The sequence below is a fragment of the Mustela lutreola genome, chromosome 4, assembly GCF_030435805.1.
Source record: "Mustela lutreola isolate mMusLut2 chromosome 4, mMusLut2.pri, whole genome shotgun sequence".
NCBI classification, from domain to species: Eukaryota; Metazoa; Chordata; class Mammalia; order Carnivora; family Mustelidae; genus Mustela; species Mustela lutreola.
The window spans coordinates 136,575,586-136,598,265 of record NC_081293.1 but is presented as its reverse complement, the minus strand read 5'-3'; the positions used below and the strand labels follow the sequence as shown (position 1 = coordinate 136,598,265).

General features: G+C 34.0%; 1 protein-coding gene across 1 annotated transcript in view; it reads right to left on the bottom strand.

The window, feature by feature from the left end:
* GLCCI1 (glucocorticoid induced 1) overlaps positions 1-22,680 on the bottom strand; it is a 102,068-nt gene that overhangs the window by 42,417 nt on the left and 36,971 nt on the right. Inside the window, exon 3 of the mRNA XM_059172539.1 lies at positions 3,598-3,684. Coding sequence (XP_059028522.1) covers positions 3,598-3,684 — 87 coding nt within the window. The remainder of the gene's footprint in view (positions 1-3,597; positions 3,685-22,680) is intronic.

Genomic DNA, 22,680 nt, shown 5'->3' with positions numbered 1-22,680 from the left:
TATGTCACACCTTTTTCTATCTTCTGTTCCTCCTTTATTGCTTTCTTTTGTGATAAATACTTATAGTGTACCATTTTAATCCCTCTATATTTTTTACTTTCTATTTTTTCAGAGTTAGTTTCTTAACAACTGTTCTAGGGATTATAATTTGCACCTTAATTTATCACATTACTTCAAAATAATAATTCCAATAAAACAGAAACTATACTCTAGTACTTGTCCATTTCTTTGTCCCTCTTTTGTACTTTGCCATATGTACATTTCATGTATATGTCATAAACCCAATATAACAGTATTATAATTATTGCTTTATATGATTATACATGTATTTTAAATGTGGAAAGTGAGAAAAATATATTTACAGACTCTTTCATATTTACCCAAACATTTATCATTCTCAATACTCTTTAAGTTCTTCTTATAGATTTGAATTAACATCTGGAGTCATTTCCTTTCAGCCTGAAAAATTTCCTTTGGTATTTGTTATAAGACCCTCTAGCAGCAGGAAATTCTCACAATCTTTGTTTATCTGAAAATAATTCACCTTTAATTTGAAGACCTGTTCTTCTGGATATTGAATACTTGGTTGACATTTTTTTTTCCTTTCTACATTTTGAATGTGTCAAGCTGTAAGGTCTCTACTGTTTCTGATGGGAAGTCAGCCATTAAAGGTAATTATTAGGTCAGTTCCCTATATGTCAATAAGTCAGTTTTGTCCTTCCAGCTTTTAAGATTTTCTCTTTTACTCTGGCTTTCAATAGTTTAACTATGATGTGTCTATGTAGGTCCTCTTTGTGTTTTCCAACTTGGGGTTTGTGGAGCTTGAATCTACAGATAGTTTTACATTAAATCTGGAAAGATTTCTGTCATCATTTCTTCATATATTTTTTAACTCCTCTCGCTCTCTCCTCTCTCGGATCTCCCATTATGTATATGTGTATCTACTTAAGGTTTTCTCGCAGGCCTCTGAGGCTCTGTGGACTTTTCTTCAATCTTTTCCTCTCTATTCTTCAAGGAGTACAAATTATATCGACCTATATTCAAATTTACTCATTATTTTTTGCCATGTCAAATCTGCTACTGAGCCCATTGAGTAAACTTAGTTACTATACTTTTTAACTCTAGAGTTGTTTCTTTTTTATAATAATTATCTCTTTGTGGAAATCCCTTATTCATTGAGTCACTATCACCCTACTTCACTTTATTGCTTTAACTACGGTTTTCTGTTTTTTTTTTAACATACTTCTAATTGCTGCTTTAATGCTTTTGTCTGCTAAATCCAACATATGGAGACAATTAGATATAATTTCTAGTGATTTTTTTAAAAGTATAGGTCGTACTTTCTTTTTTCTTGGCATATCTCTAAATTTTTTATTAGACATTGGACATTTTAAATAACACATTATAGCAACTCTAGATTCTAATTTTCCTTGAGGGTGGTGGGTTGTCTTATCAGTTTGTGTTTTAGCATCTTGATGAACTAAAAATCTGTTTCCCTTGTACTGTGTGGCCACTGATTTCTCTACTCCTTTCCCCCTGACCCCATTTTTCTTTTTAAGATCTTTCAAGCTGGTCTCCAGTGTTCACCTTAGTTTTTGACTAAAGACTGACCACAGATTTTATTCAATTACCTCAACCCAGTAAGGCTTCCACTCCCAGGATGGGATTTGTATGTAGAATGAACAGTGCATTCAAAGTCTGAACCTTTCACAAGATGGCCCCAGATTTTATTACCAGTAGGCCTGCTTGAATCTCCTCTCAACATATTTCCTAGTTTCCACTAACCAGTGACGCATGGGTGGCTTATTCATTTTCTGCTGTGCATATCTCCAGCCTCCAGTCAACCTGGGATATGTCATGAGCTTTTCAATCCCCCAAGACTATCTTATCTTCTAGAGCTCTCCATAAAATCCTGCTACTTCATGAGTCTGTTACTTGCCACTAACTGGACCACACCTTAGACTAGAGAAGTCACTGGTCCTCCTGGTTACTATTTTAATGTACAACACTTCCTATCAAGTGCTCTCTCTCCAGCAAGGGCTACAAAGATTCCAGTTTTCAAGGCTTGCCCCATCTTGGTTGAAATGCCACACCAACAAAGCTGGGGATAAGGTAGAAGGGATGAGGTACAGCACCAGATAACACCATAAATTTGTGTTGTTCTTATACCTCGAGTTCAGTGCTTTTCATGAATAAAGTCTTCATTTGTTTGATTTCCAGAGCACTGAATTAGCTGTTTTGACAATTTGTCTAGCTTTATGTTTCCTTTGTGAGGAAAGTAAGCAAATATCTCACTCAGTCATTTCAGACATTCCTTCTTAATAGTGTATATCATGTGTTGCTGTAGTCCAAAATTTAACTATGCCAAATCTTGGCTATAGCTTTGAGATTACATTTACCTCTGAGATAAAACTGCAAGTTCACTTTTTTGTTATTCATATTCTATGCACAGATGTGCAACTATTTTAGACTAGACATATTAGATTCACCCTCCTTTCTTATTTATTACTTCTGGGAAAAACTCATTTTGTGCATATATGCTTGTGTACAGGGTATATAGAAAAGCTGAAAATTTCCCTACATCAATAAAATAAAGAAGCTGCGAAAAATGTAGTGTATTCACAGGTGAAATCATGCTAATCGACTATATCTATTCAGTCCAGACACCACAGTATATGAGAAATACTGATAGCCTACAGTATATGAAAGTAATGCTAAAAGGTATGGAAACTATGACTTATGAACATACGGCATGTGACATATGAAAAATATGAGAGAAATGTCAATCTTTAGTCCAAAAAAAAAATAACATGTTGCTAGCCTTTCAAATATTTAGACTTACTCGATATTGATACAAAAGGCAGAATCGAACTTAGGGGTATAATTTTGAGTTCAATGTGCAAAATAAACTAATGACTCAAGCTAAAACAATGGAACTCATCTGGTTCTTTTGCAAAGTGATGAACCTCTCTCCCTGAGAATGATAATAGACTAGAAGACCACGTTTTTAAGGAGCATTTATTCAGGAGATGAACTAGATGACCTTTCAACTCTATTCTCTGTAATTTTATAAAAACAATTATCTAAGAATTTAGATGCATAAAAAATAACACTATCATGGAAAATAGTCCAAAGTATGCATAAAGATTATCGTAATTTAGGTTTTGATAATAAAGGAAAGAGTCAAGAACTATTCCTAAAAAACATGGACTCTACTGCACTCCTCAGTCTCAAAGGGCAACACCATGTTGGATATTACAAAAAAGCTATTAGAAGCAGAAAAAACTTTTCAAAAACAAGAGAGCTTAAGTAAGAACAGAAGATGGCTAAAAGAAACAAGATACAGAGGCTGCTACACACAACCAGACTTCACTCTGAAAAGGCTCAAGTTGAATGGCTGCATAACAAATACTCTATAAGCAATATGAAGGGCACAAATAAGGTAAACTCAGACTTGAAAACAACCTGGAAAGCAACCTTTAAACTCTGAATGAGGTAAGGTTAGCACAAAAAAAGAAAATACCATTATATTCGGGAAACAGTAAGATAATTTGCTAGGATTAAAACAGGGTATAGGCTGAAAACAGAAAAACTTACCTCTTTTAGTTGATCAGCACTCCCCCATGATGCAGAACGCTGATGTGACCTTTTCTCTGCTCCCTCTTCTGCCCAACAGCTAGGTGTCTTTAATTTAAAAGAATAATAATAAAAATAATAAAATAAGGAACTTTGTCTCTGCTCCTTAATCTCACAGCAACTCAAACATATTTCAAAATCTTAGCACATACCAATTAAGGGGTTATACTAAATACTAAAATCCCTTAAATGCTAAGATTTTCATGACCCATAAAATATTTAAAACATTCTGTCATATTCTGATTAGATATGATCAATCTCTGACATCTCTGAGTAATGCTACTCAAAACATTTGTTTTTTGACCTTAACATTAATAACTTAAAGCTATCGAGTCAAAGAGAACTAACTGTGAAGATACACAAATTGGTGCTTTTAAAGAGAACTGCCAAACTAAATATAAAATGGCATTTCTACTAAGTAAAATAGATGGAAATGAGATTAACAGAACTAGCTCAGAAGCAGTGGGATTACAGATGACCTACATGTCAAATATCTAGCTAGCAAAAGGGCTGACTGTACTGTTCTTCCTATATTCAGGAAAGAGTGTTAGCAACAGTATTCTTTTTTTAAAAAACATCCAGCATCTTTAAATGAAAATATAAAATTATAAAAATGAAAAAAAAAAAACAGTCCGCTAAATGAACTTACTATAATCGGAAGCAATACATCTTTTTAAAAAAAGGACTTGAGCTACATGTCAGAAAAGAGAATTGTTTTCTTAAAACCTCATGTTCAATAGTTCAACCAGTAACAGACACTGTATATACCCAAATGTAACACAAAACACTAAAATAGCAAGACTATTTAGGAGTTGTTCAAAATATCATCCTTAAGATATGAGAAAACAGTGTAATGTAAATTAAGAAAAGTAAAATCACTAAAGACAAAGGATAATGATTAGCACAATAAATATATATAGCTTTAAAAAACAACTATTACATACTGAAAAAAATCAATCCTTATGTTGAGGTTTATGCTATATGGTTTCTTCTGAAGAACCATCAGTTCCACTTGATACAATTCAAAATGCTTGTGAACAACTTTTTAAATAATTACCACCCCTAAAAAGTAATACTATTACAAAACAGAACTAACAATTAAATGCTAGTTGAATAAAAACACAAATTGGTTAACCAGTTCAAATACCAAAGCAAAGCTATTTGGTGAAGCAAAAGAGTTTATTCAGTTGACAAGTTCAAGGGTAAGAGGTATCACTATATCAAATAAGTTGTTTGCAAAAACTAAGTTCTTAAAATTTCCCAAGTTCAGGCCTAAATAAGTCAAACTTCACTGAAAAAATTTAGCACCCCCTCTACCAAGTAGTCATATCTTTAAAATCAACTATTTTAGGGCGCCTGGGTGGCTCAGTGGGTTAAGCCGCTGCCTTCGGCTCAGGTCATGATCTCAGGGTCCTGGGATCGAGTCCCGCATCAGGCTCTCTGCTCAGCAGGGAGCCTGCTTCCTCCTCTCTCTCTGCCTGCCTCTCTGCCTACTTGTGATCTCTCTCTGTCAAATACATAAATAAAAAATCTTAAAAAAAAACAACTATTTTAAAATTATTCAGCTATAACAGCTTATCTTTGTCGAACTTTTGAGAATTTATATGCCCTATTACTTATATTTTTCTGCCAAGTGTAAGCATTACTCTTGTCAAAGATCAAATGATTAAGGATCACAATGTTTAAAACTCAAAAGTACATTCACAGAAAATGAGTGAAATTTCTGATATGTTCCATAATTACTTAATAATTACATTTATAACAGGAATTGTTTTCATTCTATATAACTCTTAACTTTTTCAAAAAACATTTACATAAACTATATCTCCAACTTTAAACTGAGATAAATCAACAGCCACAAAACTTTTACAATTATCTTAATACTACCAAATATGCCAATGGCAAATATAACTACATCTGAGGTCTCTTCTCTCACAGAAGACCTTTTTTCTTCATATTATCATTCTTTTCTTAAAACTGAATGTGAGGTGTGCCTGGGTGGCTCAGTTGGTTAAGTGGCTGCCTTTGGATCACGTCATGATTCCAGGGTCCTGGGATCGAGCCCTGCATTGGACTCCCTGCTCAGCAAAAAGCTTGCTTCTCTCTCTCCCTCTATCTCTCTGTCAAATAAATAAATAAAATCTTTTAAAAAAAAAAACCTGAATGTGAAAACCTACTTGATTATTACAGAGTGCAGTGTTAGTTATGCAAAAGAAATAAACTCACTACAAAGGAACATTTATGCTCCTGAAATCTAGCTAGGGAAATAGGTATTTTTTTTTAAAATAGGTAGTTTTTTAAGAGTGTAAAACTATTAGAAGATTTCTCAGTCATGTGGATGCAGAATTACATGCATATAAATTGTTTAACTATATTCATCATACTATCAATTTAAATACTCCCCTCAAAAGTAATTTCATCTTAATCACATCAATTTAAAATAAGTAGTATGAAGAATGCTCTAGTCTGCAAAATATATTCTACAGACTGCATTGTCCAACACAACAGCTACGCTTAGCCGCTTCCAACAGTTTAAATTAGTGAAAATGAAATAAAACTCAAAATTCAGCTCCTCAGTCACACTAGCACATTTCAAATGCTCAATAACCACATGTGGCTCATGGCTACTGTCTGCTACACAAGACGGCACAAATGTGGAACATTCTATAACTGCAGAAACTTCTATGGAGAGCAGTGTTTTATGCGTTTAATCACAGATTTTTAATTAGTTATTTCAGTCAAAGCAAAAACCAAAAGATAGTTCCTTGGTTTATTAAATCTATATAAAATTCATGCTTGTGAAGTCACAGAAGAACGAACTAATTTGTATCTAATTTGTTAAATCTGAAGATTTGAGAAATGTTTTAATATTTAAATCACATAAACAACACAAAGCAGAAAAGATCCTTCCTTTCATATCAGTAAGCATTCCTTCCAACTACACTGTCCACTGATCTAGAGTAGAACTTTATGAACTGTGCTACTTACAACCTGCTCCTGGATGTTGGTAAGAATATAGGTAAGAGTTTGATGGTCAAATTAATTTGGGAAATACAGTGTTTCATACCTTCCTATACTCCATGTACAATGCAATTAGCATTTCAAAAATTCAAATACACTTTCCTAAAACCTGCTTTACTTTTTTACTCTTACTTACATAACCCTGCAACACTTATTTTACAATTATACTTTCAACATCTTCCAGAGGGAGCTTAGAAAGAAATCTAATCCTCAGTGAATCATATTGTATATAATTGCTTGCTTTTCATTCACCACACTTAGGGGATTCTTCCTTTCTAGTTGCCGCCACCTAAACTACCTAAGAGAAAGTAAACCTTTGCTACACTTAAATAATGCAGAACCAAAGCCATTTCTAAGACTGGTGACAAAAAGGTAGTTGGCTAAAAAAAATTCCCTCTACATGATTAAGGATTCCTATAGGTAAAAAAGGCTATTTTCCATTTTTGCCTCTCAAAATTGTCCAAAGTCCAGCCCATGAAGGCTTTCTCTCCAACCCTCAAGGTCCATCTACTACCTCTTCATTTCCTTTATGAGGGTCTCTTTTTCTACGAGTGAAATACACAGAAAACAGTTCTATTGGCACGGGATCACACATTCATTACGATAATTTTTTAAGAGATGCTTTAGGTTCTGCAAAACTGAGAAAAAGTTACAGAGATTTCCCATATATCCCATTTCCACCCCACAGGCACAGCTATCTCTCACCAGAGCGGGACATTTGGTACAACTGATGAACTTCTACTGACCCAACACTGTCACTGTGAGTCCACAGTTTACACTAGGGTTCACTCTTGGTGGTGTGTACATTCTATGGACGTGGACAAATGTGTATGTGCTATGTATCCCACAGTACAGTATCAGACTGGCTATTTTCACTGCCCTAAATATCCTCTGTATTCTACTTATTCATTCCTCCCCATATCCCTTAATGCCTAGCAACCATCAATCTTTTTATTTTCTCCTTTACTTTTGCTTCTCCATGTAGTTGGAATCATATGGTAGGTAGGGTCATATTTTCAGAGTGGCTTCTTTCGGTCAGTAACATAGATTTACGATTCTCCATGTCTTTTCACAGCTTGATAATGCATTTCTTTTTAGTGCTCAGCAATACACTGTTGTCTGGGTGACCAACATTACCTATCTGTTCACCTACTGAAGGACGTCTTGGCTGCTTCCAAGTTTTGGCAATTATGAATGAAACTGTTAACAACATCTGTGTCTGGGCTTTTGTGTGGACAGAAGTTTTCAGCATCTCTGGGTAAATACCAAGGAGCATGAATGCTGGATGGTGTGAAAAGGTTATGTTCAGTTTTGTAAGAAACCACCAAACTGTCTTCCAAAGTGGCTATCAGTTATTGCATTCCCACCACCAATGAATGGAAGTTCCTACTTCTCTGAGTTGTCATTGTCCTGACTTTTGGCCATTCGAATAGGTGTGTTTTTATTTGTATTTCTCTCATGACAAATGACGAAGAGCATCTTTTCACATGCTTGCCTGCCATCTTTCTTTGTGAGGTATCTGTTAGGGACTTTGGCCCATTTTTAAATCAGGTTGTTTGTTTTCTTAACTGCTAAGCTTTAAGAATTTTTTGTATATTTTGGATAATGGTCCTTTAACAGATGTGAATACTAGATAATTCTGTTATATCTTTATTCAAAAACTAGCAAGAGCAAATGTGTTTTCCTGGTTTATCAGTTTCAAAACAGATTAAACTAACTCCTAGCAAGAAAGTACAATTTTTCAATATGCACAAGCCCAAAGCCACTTCTAAAATGCCCCCAAAACAAAAAACACTAATCACTTAAAAAAATTCTTAGAATCTTATTTAAAACTCATTTTTAAATAAATTTTTTTATTTTATTTTAAAGTAAACTTTATGCCCAATGTGGGGCTTGAATTCACAATCCGAGATCAAGAGTTTCATGCTCCACCAACTGAGCCAGCCAGGCACCCCTGATATAAAACTGAAAAAAATCTATTTTTTGTACAATTAATCTTTGGTCTTAGAATTTAATGTAGTTTATAATCTATAATAGAAATATGATTACTGACTAATTATTTTACAGTACTTAAAGAGATGATCCTTTTTTTTTAAAAAAAGATTTTATTTATTCATTTGACAGACAGAGATCACAAGAAGGCAGAGAGGCAGGCAGAGAGAGAGGGGGAAGCAGGCTCCCCGCCGAGCAGACAGTCTGATGTGGGGCTCGATCCCAGGATCGAGCTGAAGGCAGAGGCTTTAACCCATTGAGCGCCCCTAAAGAGATGATCCTTAAAGTACTGATCAACCTGGCAAGAAATGAAATGAAGTGAAATTACATGATGATCAGTGATAATTAAGTTAATAATTATGGTGGTAGACTGATTTTAAGTTATAAAAAACTTTATAATAGACAATTATAAATTATTCATTATTTATAAATATATCATTTAGAGATTTGCTTTTTTTCCCCACTAATAAAAAAATGCTTAAACTTTAAAAAACTTTTAACTTAAAGGATTTGGAAAAGTCCATCCATTAAAAGAAGCACAAAAAAGATGATGATTCTACTATTTTATCCTTTGTTCTTCTGATAACAGTATACAAGAATAGCTTTATAACTAAGTATAAATATAAATTGCTGTTTCACTTGTTAACAAATAATGTACAAAAGAAAAGAGTTCAGCTGAAAAAGCTTTAGAAATTCAGTGACAGCAGCACTTACATGCTCAAATATTTTTATCACACTTCAACTACACAGCAAGTTATGTGCTCATTAGGTTAGACCAGTTTCAATAGTGTGGTCTGTGGACAAGTAGCATCAGCCTCATCAGAAATCATGTTAGAGATGCAAATTCTCTGGGTCAATCCCAGAATTACTAAATCTGGTATTCTTAGATAAAGCTCAGCAACCCATGTTCTAACAAGATATCCAGATGATGATGATGCAAGCTTAAGTCTGAAAACCATTATTAGAGTAAGAATATAAAAATGAATAAGAAATAGGGGCGCCTGGGTGGCTCAGTGGGTTAAAGCCTCTGCCTTCCACTCAGGTCATGATCCCAGGGTCTTGGGATCAAGCCCCATGGGCTCTCTGCTCGGCAGGGAGCCTGCCTCCCCCACTCTCTCTGCCTGCCTCTCTGCTTACTTGTGACTTCTGTCTGTCAAATAAATAAATAAAATCTTTTAAAAAAATGAGTAAGAAATAGATTCTGCACTCAAGGTCCCAGACTAACCATATATCCACTCATTTTTCTTAGAGGCTAATATCAATTAACGAGTATAATATCAATTTGCATATAATTACATGTTTGGAAATTAACATAAGCTAATGTAAATATCATTTGGAGCCACATGGAAAGTTACATTGATAGGGAGAAATTTTTCATCACTGATGAACCTTAAACAGTAGTCCCTAGCAAGGGTTAACATGCCTGAGTATTTAAGCAAAATGCATAACATTTGCTATCTACTTTAATTGGGCCTCAATATGCTCAAAACACAACTGAATGATAATCTGTGAAGTAATGGTTTGTGACTTTCCAGATTAGTACCAAAGAACTTATTCAGAAGATTTAAGAAGGTGTATTTCTTAAGTTTAAGGTGAGGGGGGAGAGAAGGAGTTGGTGAATTGCAAGTTCTGAAAACAGGAAATACCACAGAAATCAAGTATTGCATCTGTGTTCCATATGATAAAATGAAATAATATGCCTTACTCTGTAAGAAATGCTAATTTGAGAAAAAGCAATCATAAATGTGCCAAAAACCTTCAAAATATTCACAGTAATTCTATTCCTAAGAATTAACCTGAGATGTGCACCCAGAGATGCACTGGAAATACATTAAATGTCTATCAGTAGAGAAATGAAAAACTGTGGCACAGTCTTACAATATAAAATATTATATGGACTACAATCCCACTTTAGTAAGCAAATACACACAAAGAGAAAAAGACTAGAGAGAGACATTTCAAACTATAAATAGTAGTGAGAATTCTAGATAATGCTATGGTAAATCCATAAATTTTTTCTTTGACTGAATGAGAAAAAAATCAGGGGAAAAAAAAGACTTAAAACCACGCTTAGGAATATTTAGTGTCATGGGAAAAGATTAAAAAACACTACCTATCATATCATCTGAATTCTACTTTTAAATTGATTTTTTAAGGGTAAATAATCAAGATATAAAATTATATATATCACATTATTAAAAAATAGCTATGTCTGGATATTAGCAATACAGGCAACTTATTCTGTGATTTTTTTGTATTTTCTAAATTTTCTACAATGACTACTGTTTTCAAAATTAGAAACAGCATTTAAAAAAATTAATAGTGCTATGCTACAGGATTGGTAAGTATGGCTATATATCTACAATGAGAAAGCCCTCCTAACTTTAGATATAAATGTCAAATCTATTTTGGAAGACAGGTTACCCATAAATTACATGTAAGTTAGAATGGCACTATACATTACATTAGACTGGTCTCTTCTGTGGGGATTAGGGTTTTCTCCAAATTCTAAGGGTCTAAACACAGATTACCAACTATCAGCAATGGGAACAGAGTTAGAGACTTCAGATAAGCAGGAACATTTTATGTTTAGAGTAACTGAAAAGTGAAGGTCACTGAAATGTCAAATTCTCAGAAATATTAGTGGAAAGTTATTGATGAAAATACTGACAGGAAGTTATAATTCAGTTCAGTTATGGCTTTCACGGTACACTTTGATTATGTAAGAGAAAAAAAAATCTATAAAAATGTTCTCCTGAAAAAGTTAAACAACAGAGCTAACATATGATCCAGTAATTCCCAGAGAAACAAAAACATGTGTCCACACAAAAAGGTGTACACAAATGTTCACAGCAGTACATGAACTCATGAATGTAGAAATAAATTTTATTAAATACCCTGGAATATTAGTTAGCGATAAAAAGGGATAAAATACTGATACATGGTATAGTATGGATGAACCTTAGAAATACTATACTCAGTAAAAGAAAGCAGATACCAAAGGCCCCATATTGTGTGAGTCCATTTATATTATCTGTTCAGAATGTACAAACCTATAGAGGCAGAAAGTAGATTTGTGTGTGTCTATGGCTGAGAGAAAGAGGATTCAGGGAGAACCGTGAGTGACTGCTAATGAGTACAGTGGTTTCTTTTTAGAGTGATGAAAATATTCTAAAATTGATTATGGCAATGGTTGCACAACCCTGAATTTAATATATTAAGAACCACTGAACTGTATACTTTTAATAGGTGAACTGTTTGGTATATAAATTATATCTCAGTAAAACAGTTCCGAAAATAGTTAAGTCAAAGAGGCAATTATAAATCAGCCTCATTTTTCAATTCAAAGAAAAGCCATGTATTGCTGAATCCAAAAGTCTCAAGCATTATTTGCATTTTCTCAAAAATAACTGATATTTTCTGTTACACTTTTCTTGCCAAGTTTCAAGTCACATAGAGGCACTAGTCAAGTAATTGAATAGAAGAGGCCAGAAGGGACCGTACATTAATAATCTATCCAGTTAGGTTTCTCAAGTCATGCTGAGAACATTTAACAAAAAAATTAAAGACATAACATAAAGTGTACAATGAAAATACTATTCTCTGGCTTCCTATAGAAACAGAGTTACTAATAGACTCTCCACAAATAACCGGCTTCCACTTTAACTAAAGTAGCGGATGGTTATGTGAGGAATTAAAAGTATAAACAATATTTCAATTTATTACTTGGTATTTGTACCTAACAATAATACCCTTTCTGACATGTTCTATCACTAATATTGAGAAGGAATTTAAAATCAAATGAGGAGATCTAATTTTCGGCTTTTAGAGAGCATTAGAATGTATTAATTCTTTGGTGTTACAATCTTCTAAATTACAATTTACCTTGGTTGCTGGATTTCAAAACTTTTTAAAAAATAATATACTCTAACACTTTAAATAATATATTTAACAATCACATTGGAGAATCTGAATTATCCAAGAGATAAACTACCTTTGTTGCTTCTTGATAGCTTTTAATATTTAAACAAAAATCTTTCACACCTGACAGAAAATCAGCAACATAAGTGACTACGAGATATCATCCAAAAATATTTCCACACTATTCCAAAGTCATAAAAACTAACAGTGCTCAACTGATTGCATGACTATCATCAATAGGATATCTAAGTCATGAGGAAAGAAGACGTTTCCTTAACAATCTCCACTTTCCCATAAATGGACCCACCAATCTGAACTGCCATTTCTTATTGGTTAAGACTGCGCAGTAGACAACAATAGCTACTTAGGACTGAGTGAATCCTGACCTACCAGAAACTATTTATTGTTTCAGACCCTTATCATGAGGCAGAGCTATCTGTGTAATTCCTATGCCATCTCCTACCACTTCAAACTTAATGCTCATAATTGCATATCAATTGTTGACATTAGTAATAATGACTTTCTCTGTCACTTAATTCACTATCATTAAATTAAAGCTTCCTGACAGAAAAATATTATAGATTCTAATACAAAGCAAACTAACATTTACCAATATCTACCATGTCCTAGATATGTGCTAGAAGCTTAACATGGATTATTTTATGTAATCCTCACTGCAGTAGGTACCAGTGGTATTTCCTAAAAGCTATGAGAATTCCAACAGCAATGAAAACTCATTCAGTTTATACTAATTCACTCAGTTCATACTAAAGTTTCCTGGGAATGTGACAGATCCTATCCCAATCATTCATTTATACAAAGTAGTTATTAATAAGTTGAAAGGCATGTTGCTTTCTCATACCATATATGCCCTTAGCTATTGACTTAATTCTTAAGTTCTTAAAGCTTAATGTCACTAACATTCTCTAAGTAAATATTAATTATTTATTACTATTACAGGATTTTTGACAGAAAAGTGATAGGTTAGAAGTTATAAAAGGACGAGAGCCAATGTACCAGATTACAAAGGTCAGTATGATAGAGTAACAGGGTTGTTCCAAATAAATACAACCTACTTCATAATTTTACCTACAGCTAAATTAGGGATATAGGTATGGTGGAAGCGACTAAGGAAAGGAGTTTAATTCTGTTACCGGGCAAATGTTTCTGGTAATGGGAAGAAACCCAAGTAGATGGATAATATGAGTATGGGGGAGGCTCTTCACTAAAAACCTTTTACTTTTAAATAAAATGAATTTACTATCTATTAAAAATTATTAAGTAGGGGGCACCTGGGTGGCTCAGTGGGTTGAGCTTCTGCCTTCGGCTCGGGTCATGATCCCGGAGTCCTGGGATTGAGCCCTGCATCAGGTTCTCTGCTCAGCAGGGAGCCTGCTTCCCCCCTCTCTCTGCCTGCCTCTCTGTCTACTTGTGATCACTGTCTGTCAAATAAATAAATAAAATCTTAAAAAAACAAAAATAAAAATTATTAAGTAGAGGGGCGCCTGGGTGGCTCAGTCATTGAGCATCTGTCTTTGATTCAGATTCATGATCCAGAGTCCGGGGATGGAGCCCTGCATCCCTGGGTTCCTTATTCAGCGGGGAGCCTGCTTCTCCCTCTCCCTTTGCCCCTCCCCCGGCTTGTGTTCCCTCTCTTGCTGTCTGTCAAATAAATAAATAAAATCTTTAAAAAATATTAATAAGTAGTACTTTGAGTTTCTGATAATTTTAGAACTAGTGTTTGAAAATAATGAATATTAAATATTTTAGCCATGGACTTTAGTTTTTCATCAATAAAGCTGAGTATTTTCCTTTGGCAACCAAAAATATTACTCCCTAAGTTAGGAACATGACTACTTTCATGTGGACTGTCAAAACTCTTAGGATTATACAATCCTCTGACTCTGAATTAGCCAATAGCTAAAAGAGAAAGTAAAGGTGATCTTCAACAGGAAGGACTCTTTATACATTCACTCAACAGCCAGTTAGGGACCAGCCCAGTAAAAATAACAACTTGGGTCCCTGGAACACAATCTAAGAGGCCAAAACGGCCAAATCTTTAGACTTGTTTCCATTTGCAAAGAAGCCTCCTACTCCCCAAAATAGTTCCATCAACTGCTGTTTCTTAAACAAACTTGTTTAACAAGGACACAGGAAACCCAAACAACTGTATTAAGCATGACTTCTGGTCAGGAAATGAGTTTTTGATCAGTGGTAAAACTGAAAGTTCTCGTTCATATGTATTACTATTTGAGGTATATCATCCACGCCTTTGATTCAATTCCTCCCCAGTCAAGCTCCTTTCACAGAAGGAGGAAAAGGACAGATTATTTTAAATGTAATTTCAATAGCACAAAATTTATGTATTTTAGTTTAGACTTGCTAATTTTATTGATTATGGCTAAAGCCAAATGCAAAGTACTTACTCCAGATCTGATACTTAAAAATAAATAAAAATAGGAATGCCTGGATGGCTCGGTCAGTTAAGTACCTGACTCTAATTTCAGTTCAAGGTTGTGAGATGGAGTCCCCCTCCCCATCGGGCTCTGCACTGGGCATGGAGCCTGCTTAAGATTCTCTCTCTCGGGGCACCTGGGTAGCTCAGTGGGTTAAACCTCTGCCTTCGGCTCAGGTCATGATCTCAGGGTCCTGGGATCGAGAGCCCCACATCAGGCTCTCTGCTCAGCAGGGAGCCTGTCCCCCGTCCCCCCCGCATGCCTCTCTGTCTACTTGTGATCTGTCTCTCTCTGTTAAATAAACCAATAAAATATTAAAAAAAAAAAAAAAAAGATTCTCTCTCTCCCTCTCCCTCTGACCGCGCCATCTCTATAAATCAGTCAATCAATCAATAGATTTCTGGTGACACCTAGGTGGCTCATTTGATTAAGTGAATGCCTTTAGCTCAGGTCATGATCCTGGAGTCCCAGAATCAAGTCCCACATCAGGCTCTCTGCTCAGCCAGGAGACTGCTTCTCACTCTGACTCTCTCTGAGGCCTCTCATGCTCTCTCTCATTCTCACTTTCTCAAATAGATAAAATAAAATAAATCTTAAAAAATAAATAAACAGATAAATAAATTTCTAGAGAAAGATGCTGGCATGGAGTTAGGATCATAATACTCCATACATTCAAACCTAATGAAATTAAGAAAAATAAATTAAAATGGTATTTTTTGTGTTTTTGGCATGTTTAAATGTTTCTTACTTCAAATTTTGAAAACTGATTTTAAAAAATAAAATACCAAAGAAAAACATCATCTGGAAAATAAAAGTAAAATATGTAGAATTTCACTTAGGATCTAACCATCCCATCTCTTATTCTTCAAAGAATAGAAAGGTAAATGAGAAAAATTCTACAGTCTTCTCTGATACCAAATTTGGAGGGAAAATAAACGAGGGGAGTAGACTAGATATCAAAGTGGAAAGATTTATGTACAGTAAAAGCTATTCTCAGATCACTTGCTCATCAGAAATTTTTAAAAAACTGCCATGTTCACCATACCATTGTTCGCTAATAGGGAAATATGGCAGAGGACTCCAAAACAAATAAATAAACAGATAAATAAATAAATAAATAAATAAATGGTGCAAAGCTGATTATTTCCAGCAATAAGCAAGATTAACTAGAACAAAAAGACAAAAGACAAAAACTAAGAAATAAAAAACATGGGAAAGAGGTAGGAGAAAAGAGGAAGAAATTTCCTCTTGAAGATCCCCTTTCTAACTGTGAATTTACAGTGCCAAGGCCACTAGTCAAACATTCACCTATCTTTCACTCTCTCTGCTGGTAAATATAAATAATAATACCAATTACTTATTGACATTTAATGTGTTGGTCCCTATTCCCAGCATTTCAAACACATTAACTTATTTTAGCCCTTACAATAACCCTATGAGGTACAATAATATCCCAATAACAAATGAGAGAAGTGAGACACTGAAATAAAGGGATTTGCCCAGAATTACAAAGCAGGAAAATGCTGGAGACAAGATTCAACACCAGTTTGCTTCCAGAACCAGAGCTCTTGACCAATGGAAGAAAAAATTAATAAATGAAACAGTTTTCGATACTAATTTATATTATGAAAAGGTTAAATTCAGGGGAAAAATATGGATCAAGATACAGAGTATCTATAATAATAATAAATAATACCAACCAAAACAAAGATATAATGGACATAAATCTTTATACATCCGTATTATTAAGATATATAAAGCAATGATCACTGGAAACATACATCAGCAGAAATTTTAATTCAGTAATTGCCAGCTTATGATGAAACAAACAGATATAAAGGGGCTATAGAGAAACTGAATAACATAATTAATAAGGCTGAATTAATACGTAATGAATTCTGTATCTAGAAGTAAAGACTATGCCTTGTTTTCAAATACCCAAAGAGCATTAAAAAAAAAAAAAGATCTTATATTAGGTCACAAAGAAAATTTCACTGACGTTTCCACAGATACATAATTCTATTTTCTAAATACAATAAAGCTAGAAATTAAATTTTTACTCAAAAATTTTAACCATTTAGAAATTAAAAATAAAACAAAAAGTCTCATATACTAAACAGCATATCAAAACTGAAACTACACAGTATCTTGCAAATACAAATGAGCTCAGAGAGTAAGTCTTGGCATAAAACACCTATATTACTGAACAAGAAACACATACAAAAATTAAGCATTTATCTCTAGAATTGCGAAAAAATATATACACTCCAGGAAGGCAGAAGTAAGGCAATGATAGAGCAAAGTCAGACAGCAATGAACTAGGAAAAAGAAAAATAAGAAAACAAATTTCAATACATTACTTTTTTAAAAAAATACTATATAACCTAATAAATTTAATCACTCAAAACACATATGCAATATTATAAGTAATAAAAAAATAACTACAGAAATACAAGAAATTAAAATAATTATATAAGAATATTTTGTGAAACTATGCAAAATACTTGAAAGGCTAGATGAAATGGATTATATTCAAATGAAAATACTGAACAAAAGAAACAGAAACTAACAGAAACCAAAAGCCAAAGGGGTGCCTGGATGGTGCAATTGGTTAAATGTCCAAGTCTTGGTTTCCACTCTGGGCATATTATCAGGGTCCTGAGACTGAGCCCTGTGTTGGGCTCCCTCAGGATCTGTGCTCAGTGTGAGTCTGCTTATGACTCATTCTCCCTCTCCCTCCCCACCTCCTCCCTATGGGCAAGCACTCTCTTACAAATAAAAATAAAATCTTAAAAAAAAAAAAAAAAAACAGAAACCAAGAGCCATGGGAAAAAATTGAGACTTTACTAAAGAGTTATAATCTGAAAACACACTAGTTAGCTTCATAGGTAAAATCTTTTCAGACTCAAATAACAGATAATTGGGATATTTTCACCATATGTGCCAGAGCACAAAGGAAGGAAACTTGCAAAATCTTTTTATGAAGCAAGTATGACACTAATCTAAGGATTACATTATGAAAAAGAAAAAAGTTTAGACCTCATTTCTGAATTCTGAAACAAATATAAATATTAACAAACACTTCATTTGCCACTGTATATTTTTAAAAAGGACTCCATAAATAGCATTTATTCCAAAATGTAGTCATGACCAATTATTAAGTAATCTATTAAAGAAATTCACCATCTTACACATAATGAGTCAAAACAACATATTCACTTCAATGATGCAATGGCATTTCACACAAAGAATCACTTCCAATTTAAGAAGAAAAACAATTAGTAAAATGAGTACACTTAATGCTACTCCTGTCAGAATGAATGTACCAGTTAAGTTTATTGAGATATAACTGACATATAGCATTATATTAGCTTTAGGTGTAAAACTTGGTTCAATATTGGTCTATGCTGTGAAGGGATCAGCACAATAATCCTAACACCATCACCACTCACAGTTATGGGAATTTTTTCTTGTAATGACAACTTTTAAGATTTTCTTTCTTACCAACTTTCAAATATGCAATACAGTATTAGTAACTATAGTTGCCATGGGGTCCATGATACCCACTAGACAAATTATTTTATAAATAATTTTATTTTCACCCATTTCACCCACCCCCCCCAACTCCCAGCAACCATCAATCTGTTCTTTGTATCTGTGTCTTTTTTTTTTAAGATTCTACATATACGTGAGATCATATTTGATCATGTTTATCTTTGTCTTTGATTTATTTTACTGAAGTATATGACAAGCTTTCATTCTTTTTTTTAATGGCTGAATAATATTCCATTGTATCTACACAGCACAACTTCTTTGTCTATCTATCTGCTGATAATCATTTAGATTGCTTCCACACCTTGGCTACTGTAAATAACTGCCCAAAGAACATGGGGGTGTATGTACGTTTTCAGCTTAGTGTTTTGTCTTCTTTGGATAAATACCCAGAAGTAGAACTGCTGGATGATATGGTAGTTCTATTTTTAATTTTTTGAAGAAACTCCATACTGTTTTCCATAGTGGCTGCACCAATTTATATTCCTACCCACAATGAACAAGCATTTCCCTTTTTCCACATCCTAGCCAACATTTGTTATCTCTTATTTTTTTCCTAACAGTCTGACAGGTGTGAGGTGGTATCTCACTGCGGCTTTGATTGCATTTCCCTTATCATTAGTGATGCTGAGCTTCTTTTCATATTCCTTCTAGTTGTCTAAAGGCCTTCTTTGGAAAAATGTGTATTCAGATCTTCTATCCATTTTTTAACTGGATTGTTTGTTATTTTGCCATTGAATTATGGAAGTTCTTTGCTATTTTGGATATGATTTGTAAATATTTTCTCCTGTTCAGTAGGACGTCTTTTCATTTTGTTTATGGTTTCCTTTGCTATGCAGAAGCTTTTTAGTCTGATGTAGTCCCACTTGTTTATTTTTGCCTTTGTTGCCTTTACTTTTAATGTCAAATTCAAAAAATTGTCACTAAGACCTATGTCAAAAAGCTGTGTTTTCTTCTAGAATTTTTTTTTATGGTTTCAGGTCTTACATTTAAGTCATTAGTCCATCTGAGTTAAATTTTTGTGTATAATATATGATAGTGGTCCAGTTTTCCCAACATCATTTATTGAGGAGCCTTGTCTTTTCCGCATTGTATATTCTTTCCTCCTCAGTGGTCAAATGATTATATATGCACGGGTTTATTTCCGGGCTCTGTTCTCTTCCACTAATCTAGGTGTCTGTTTTTACACCAATACCACACTGTTTTAATTATAATAGCATTGTAATATAGTTTGAAGTAAGGAATTATGATGTCTCCAGCTTGTTTTTTCTCAGGATGCTTTAGCTATTCAGAGTCTTTTGTGGTTCAATATAAATTTTAGGATTGTTTGTTCTATTTCTGTGAAAAATGCCTCCGGAATTTCGACAGGGATTGCACTCAATCTGTAGACTGCTTTAGGTAATATGAACATTTTAACAATATTACTTCTTCCAATCCATAAGCATAGAATAGCTATTTATCTGTGTCTTCTTCCATTTCTTTAGTCCATGCCTTATATAGTTCAGTGTACAGGTCTTTCACCTCCTTGGTTAGATTATTTCCTTTTTTAAAAAAAATTTTTATTATGTTAGGTTGTTTTCCTACCTATTTTATTCTCTTGATGCAATTGTAAATGCGATTTTCTTAAAATGTCTGATACATTATTAGCATAAAGAAACACAACAAATTTCTGTATATTGATATTATATCCTGCAACTTCATACTGAATTAATTTATTAGTTCTACCTGTCTTTTGGAGTTTTCAGGGTCTCCTATATATAACATCATGTTATCTGCAAATAGTGACAGTGTTACTTCTTCTTTTCCTATTTGGAAGCCTTTTATTTCCTTTTCTTGCCTAATTGCTCTGGCTAAGATGTCCAATACTATGTGGAGTATGTGGAGCGGGCATCCTTATTTTGTTCCTGATGTTAAGAAGTTTTCAGTTTTTCACCATTGAGTATGATGTTAGGTATGGGCTTGGCAGAGATGGCCTTTATTGTGTTGAAATACGTTGTCTCTATACTCATTATTTTGAAATTCCTTTTTTTTTTTTAAATTAAAGATTTCATTTATTTGACAGAGATCGCAAGTAGTCAGAGAGGCAGCCAGAGAGAGAGGAAGGGAAGCAGGCTCCCTGCTGAGCAGAGAGCCCGATGTGGGGCTCAATCCCAGGGTCCCGGGATCATGACCTGAGTCGAAGGCAGAGGCTTTAACCCACTGAGCCACCCAGGGGCCCCTTGAAATTCTTTATGGTGTATGATCCTTTTAATGTATTGTTGAATTAGGTTTGCTAATTTTTTTTGAGGTTTTTTACATCTAAATTCATCAGGGACATTGTCATATATTTTTCATATTATTTTCATATAATTTGTCTTGTTTTGGTGCACCAGCTCTTTAAAGCTTCTTCCCATAGTAAATTTCATGGCCAAACTTAACTTTACGTGGGCAGAGAAGTAAAATCCTACCATGGGCTATGAAGAGAGAATGTATATATTTGTGAAAAGCCCTCATTGCTACTATACCTAGGAATTCAGAAGAAACACGTTTTATTATTGCTCTAAGCTATATTTCACTGTTTGACCACTTCATAAAAACTATATGCATTACTTTCTCATTTAAAAACATGCTCATGTTCAGAACTTTAAATCCATCCAGAGATGAAGCTTTAGACTATATGGTGAAAACTGAGAAAATATTACTGTCTGATTACTGTAACCTTAACTATAAAGTTCAATTTTAAGAGTTGGCAATAATTTTTTCTTTAAAAAAAGGTTGTATCTGCAAGGCTAATGTCTTAGAGTAATATTAAATTCCACAAAAGGGTTTTTAGTTTTTATTTCTATTAAGCTATACAGATTATTCTAATAATCTGGCAATGATCCATGTCTTCACTGGCCATAAACGTGTGAAGCTGTTTCTCTTTTAGTCCTCAGAATAAATGCATGATTCTGCTAACTTCAATTTATAGAAAAGGAAAGTGAAGTTTGGACAACATGAAAGTTAATTTAGTGGGCCATGATTATTTCCCCAATATATTATTCAAAAAATTACTAACATACCACTTCACTGAAAAAAACCCCTTAGTGAGCACTCATAATGTCAACAAATTCTATACATAATACTTTACTTTATTTGCCTCAATATATATCTACCTGTCCATCAAATGATCTTATTTTTGATTCATTTCAAGGCAAGCTGCAGACAGCAGTATACTTCACCCCTAAACATCTGATTAGAGTTCAATATTTGTTTACTGCTCTATATTTTAAAAATGACGTTATATAGTAAAATATACAAGTGTATACTTGTATACATTCTGACAAGTACATTCATCCACATAACAAACACCTCTATCAAGATATAAAAAAACTTCCATTCTCCCAGAAGGTAGGTTCTCTCAGATTGGGCCTTGATTTGAACACATGATCCATCTCCAAGGTCCATGGTATTTTTCACAACACTATGCTACTTCTTTCTAAAAGGCCCAATGTGTAAGTACATTAAACATTAAGAATTTTATTCCTAACCCTCAATAATTACAGTAGTTGAAATATGGAAATATGAAAGGAAGAAAATACTAGAGACACCCTCCATCAAAACCAGACAGCCTCGATATTTAATATCCGTAGTAAACAGACTGTACACGTTCCCTCCACTGACTTACCTCTAAATAAACAAAAACTTCTACTTGCCTCCCTAAGAGCTCAAGAGTTAGCCCAAGAAGAATGGATGTGGCAATTAAAAAAAAAATTCATATGTTCATCTCTTGTATCTTTAATTAAATCAACAGATGCTTGGGGGCAAGAACATTTCTTACACTTAAGTGTCATATGCTTTAGTGGTTGCTCTGAGAGGCAGTGGGGATTTGGAGAAAAAGCCAAAGCTTTAGAATCAGCCAAATCTGGGTTCAAATCTCTTGATTTAGTAGCGATATAAACAACAAATTACTTAACTTCTCCATGCCTCAGTATCTCATCTGTAAAATGAGGCTTTTGTTTTACCTTCCTTTCAATGTCCTTTCTCAAATAAGTATCTAAATGGAGATCCATGCAGACTTTTGCCCTGGACCTCAAGTTTTAGGGGCAACTGTTCTGGTCCTCTTCTAGTTATACCCCTCCTC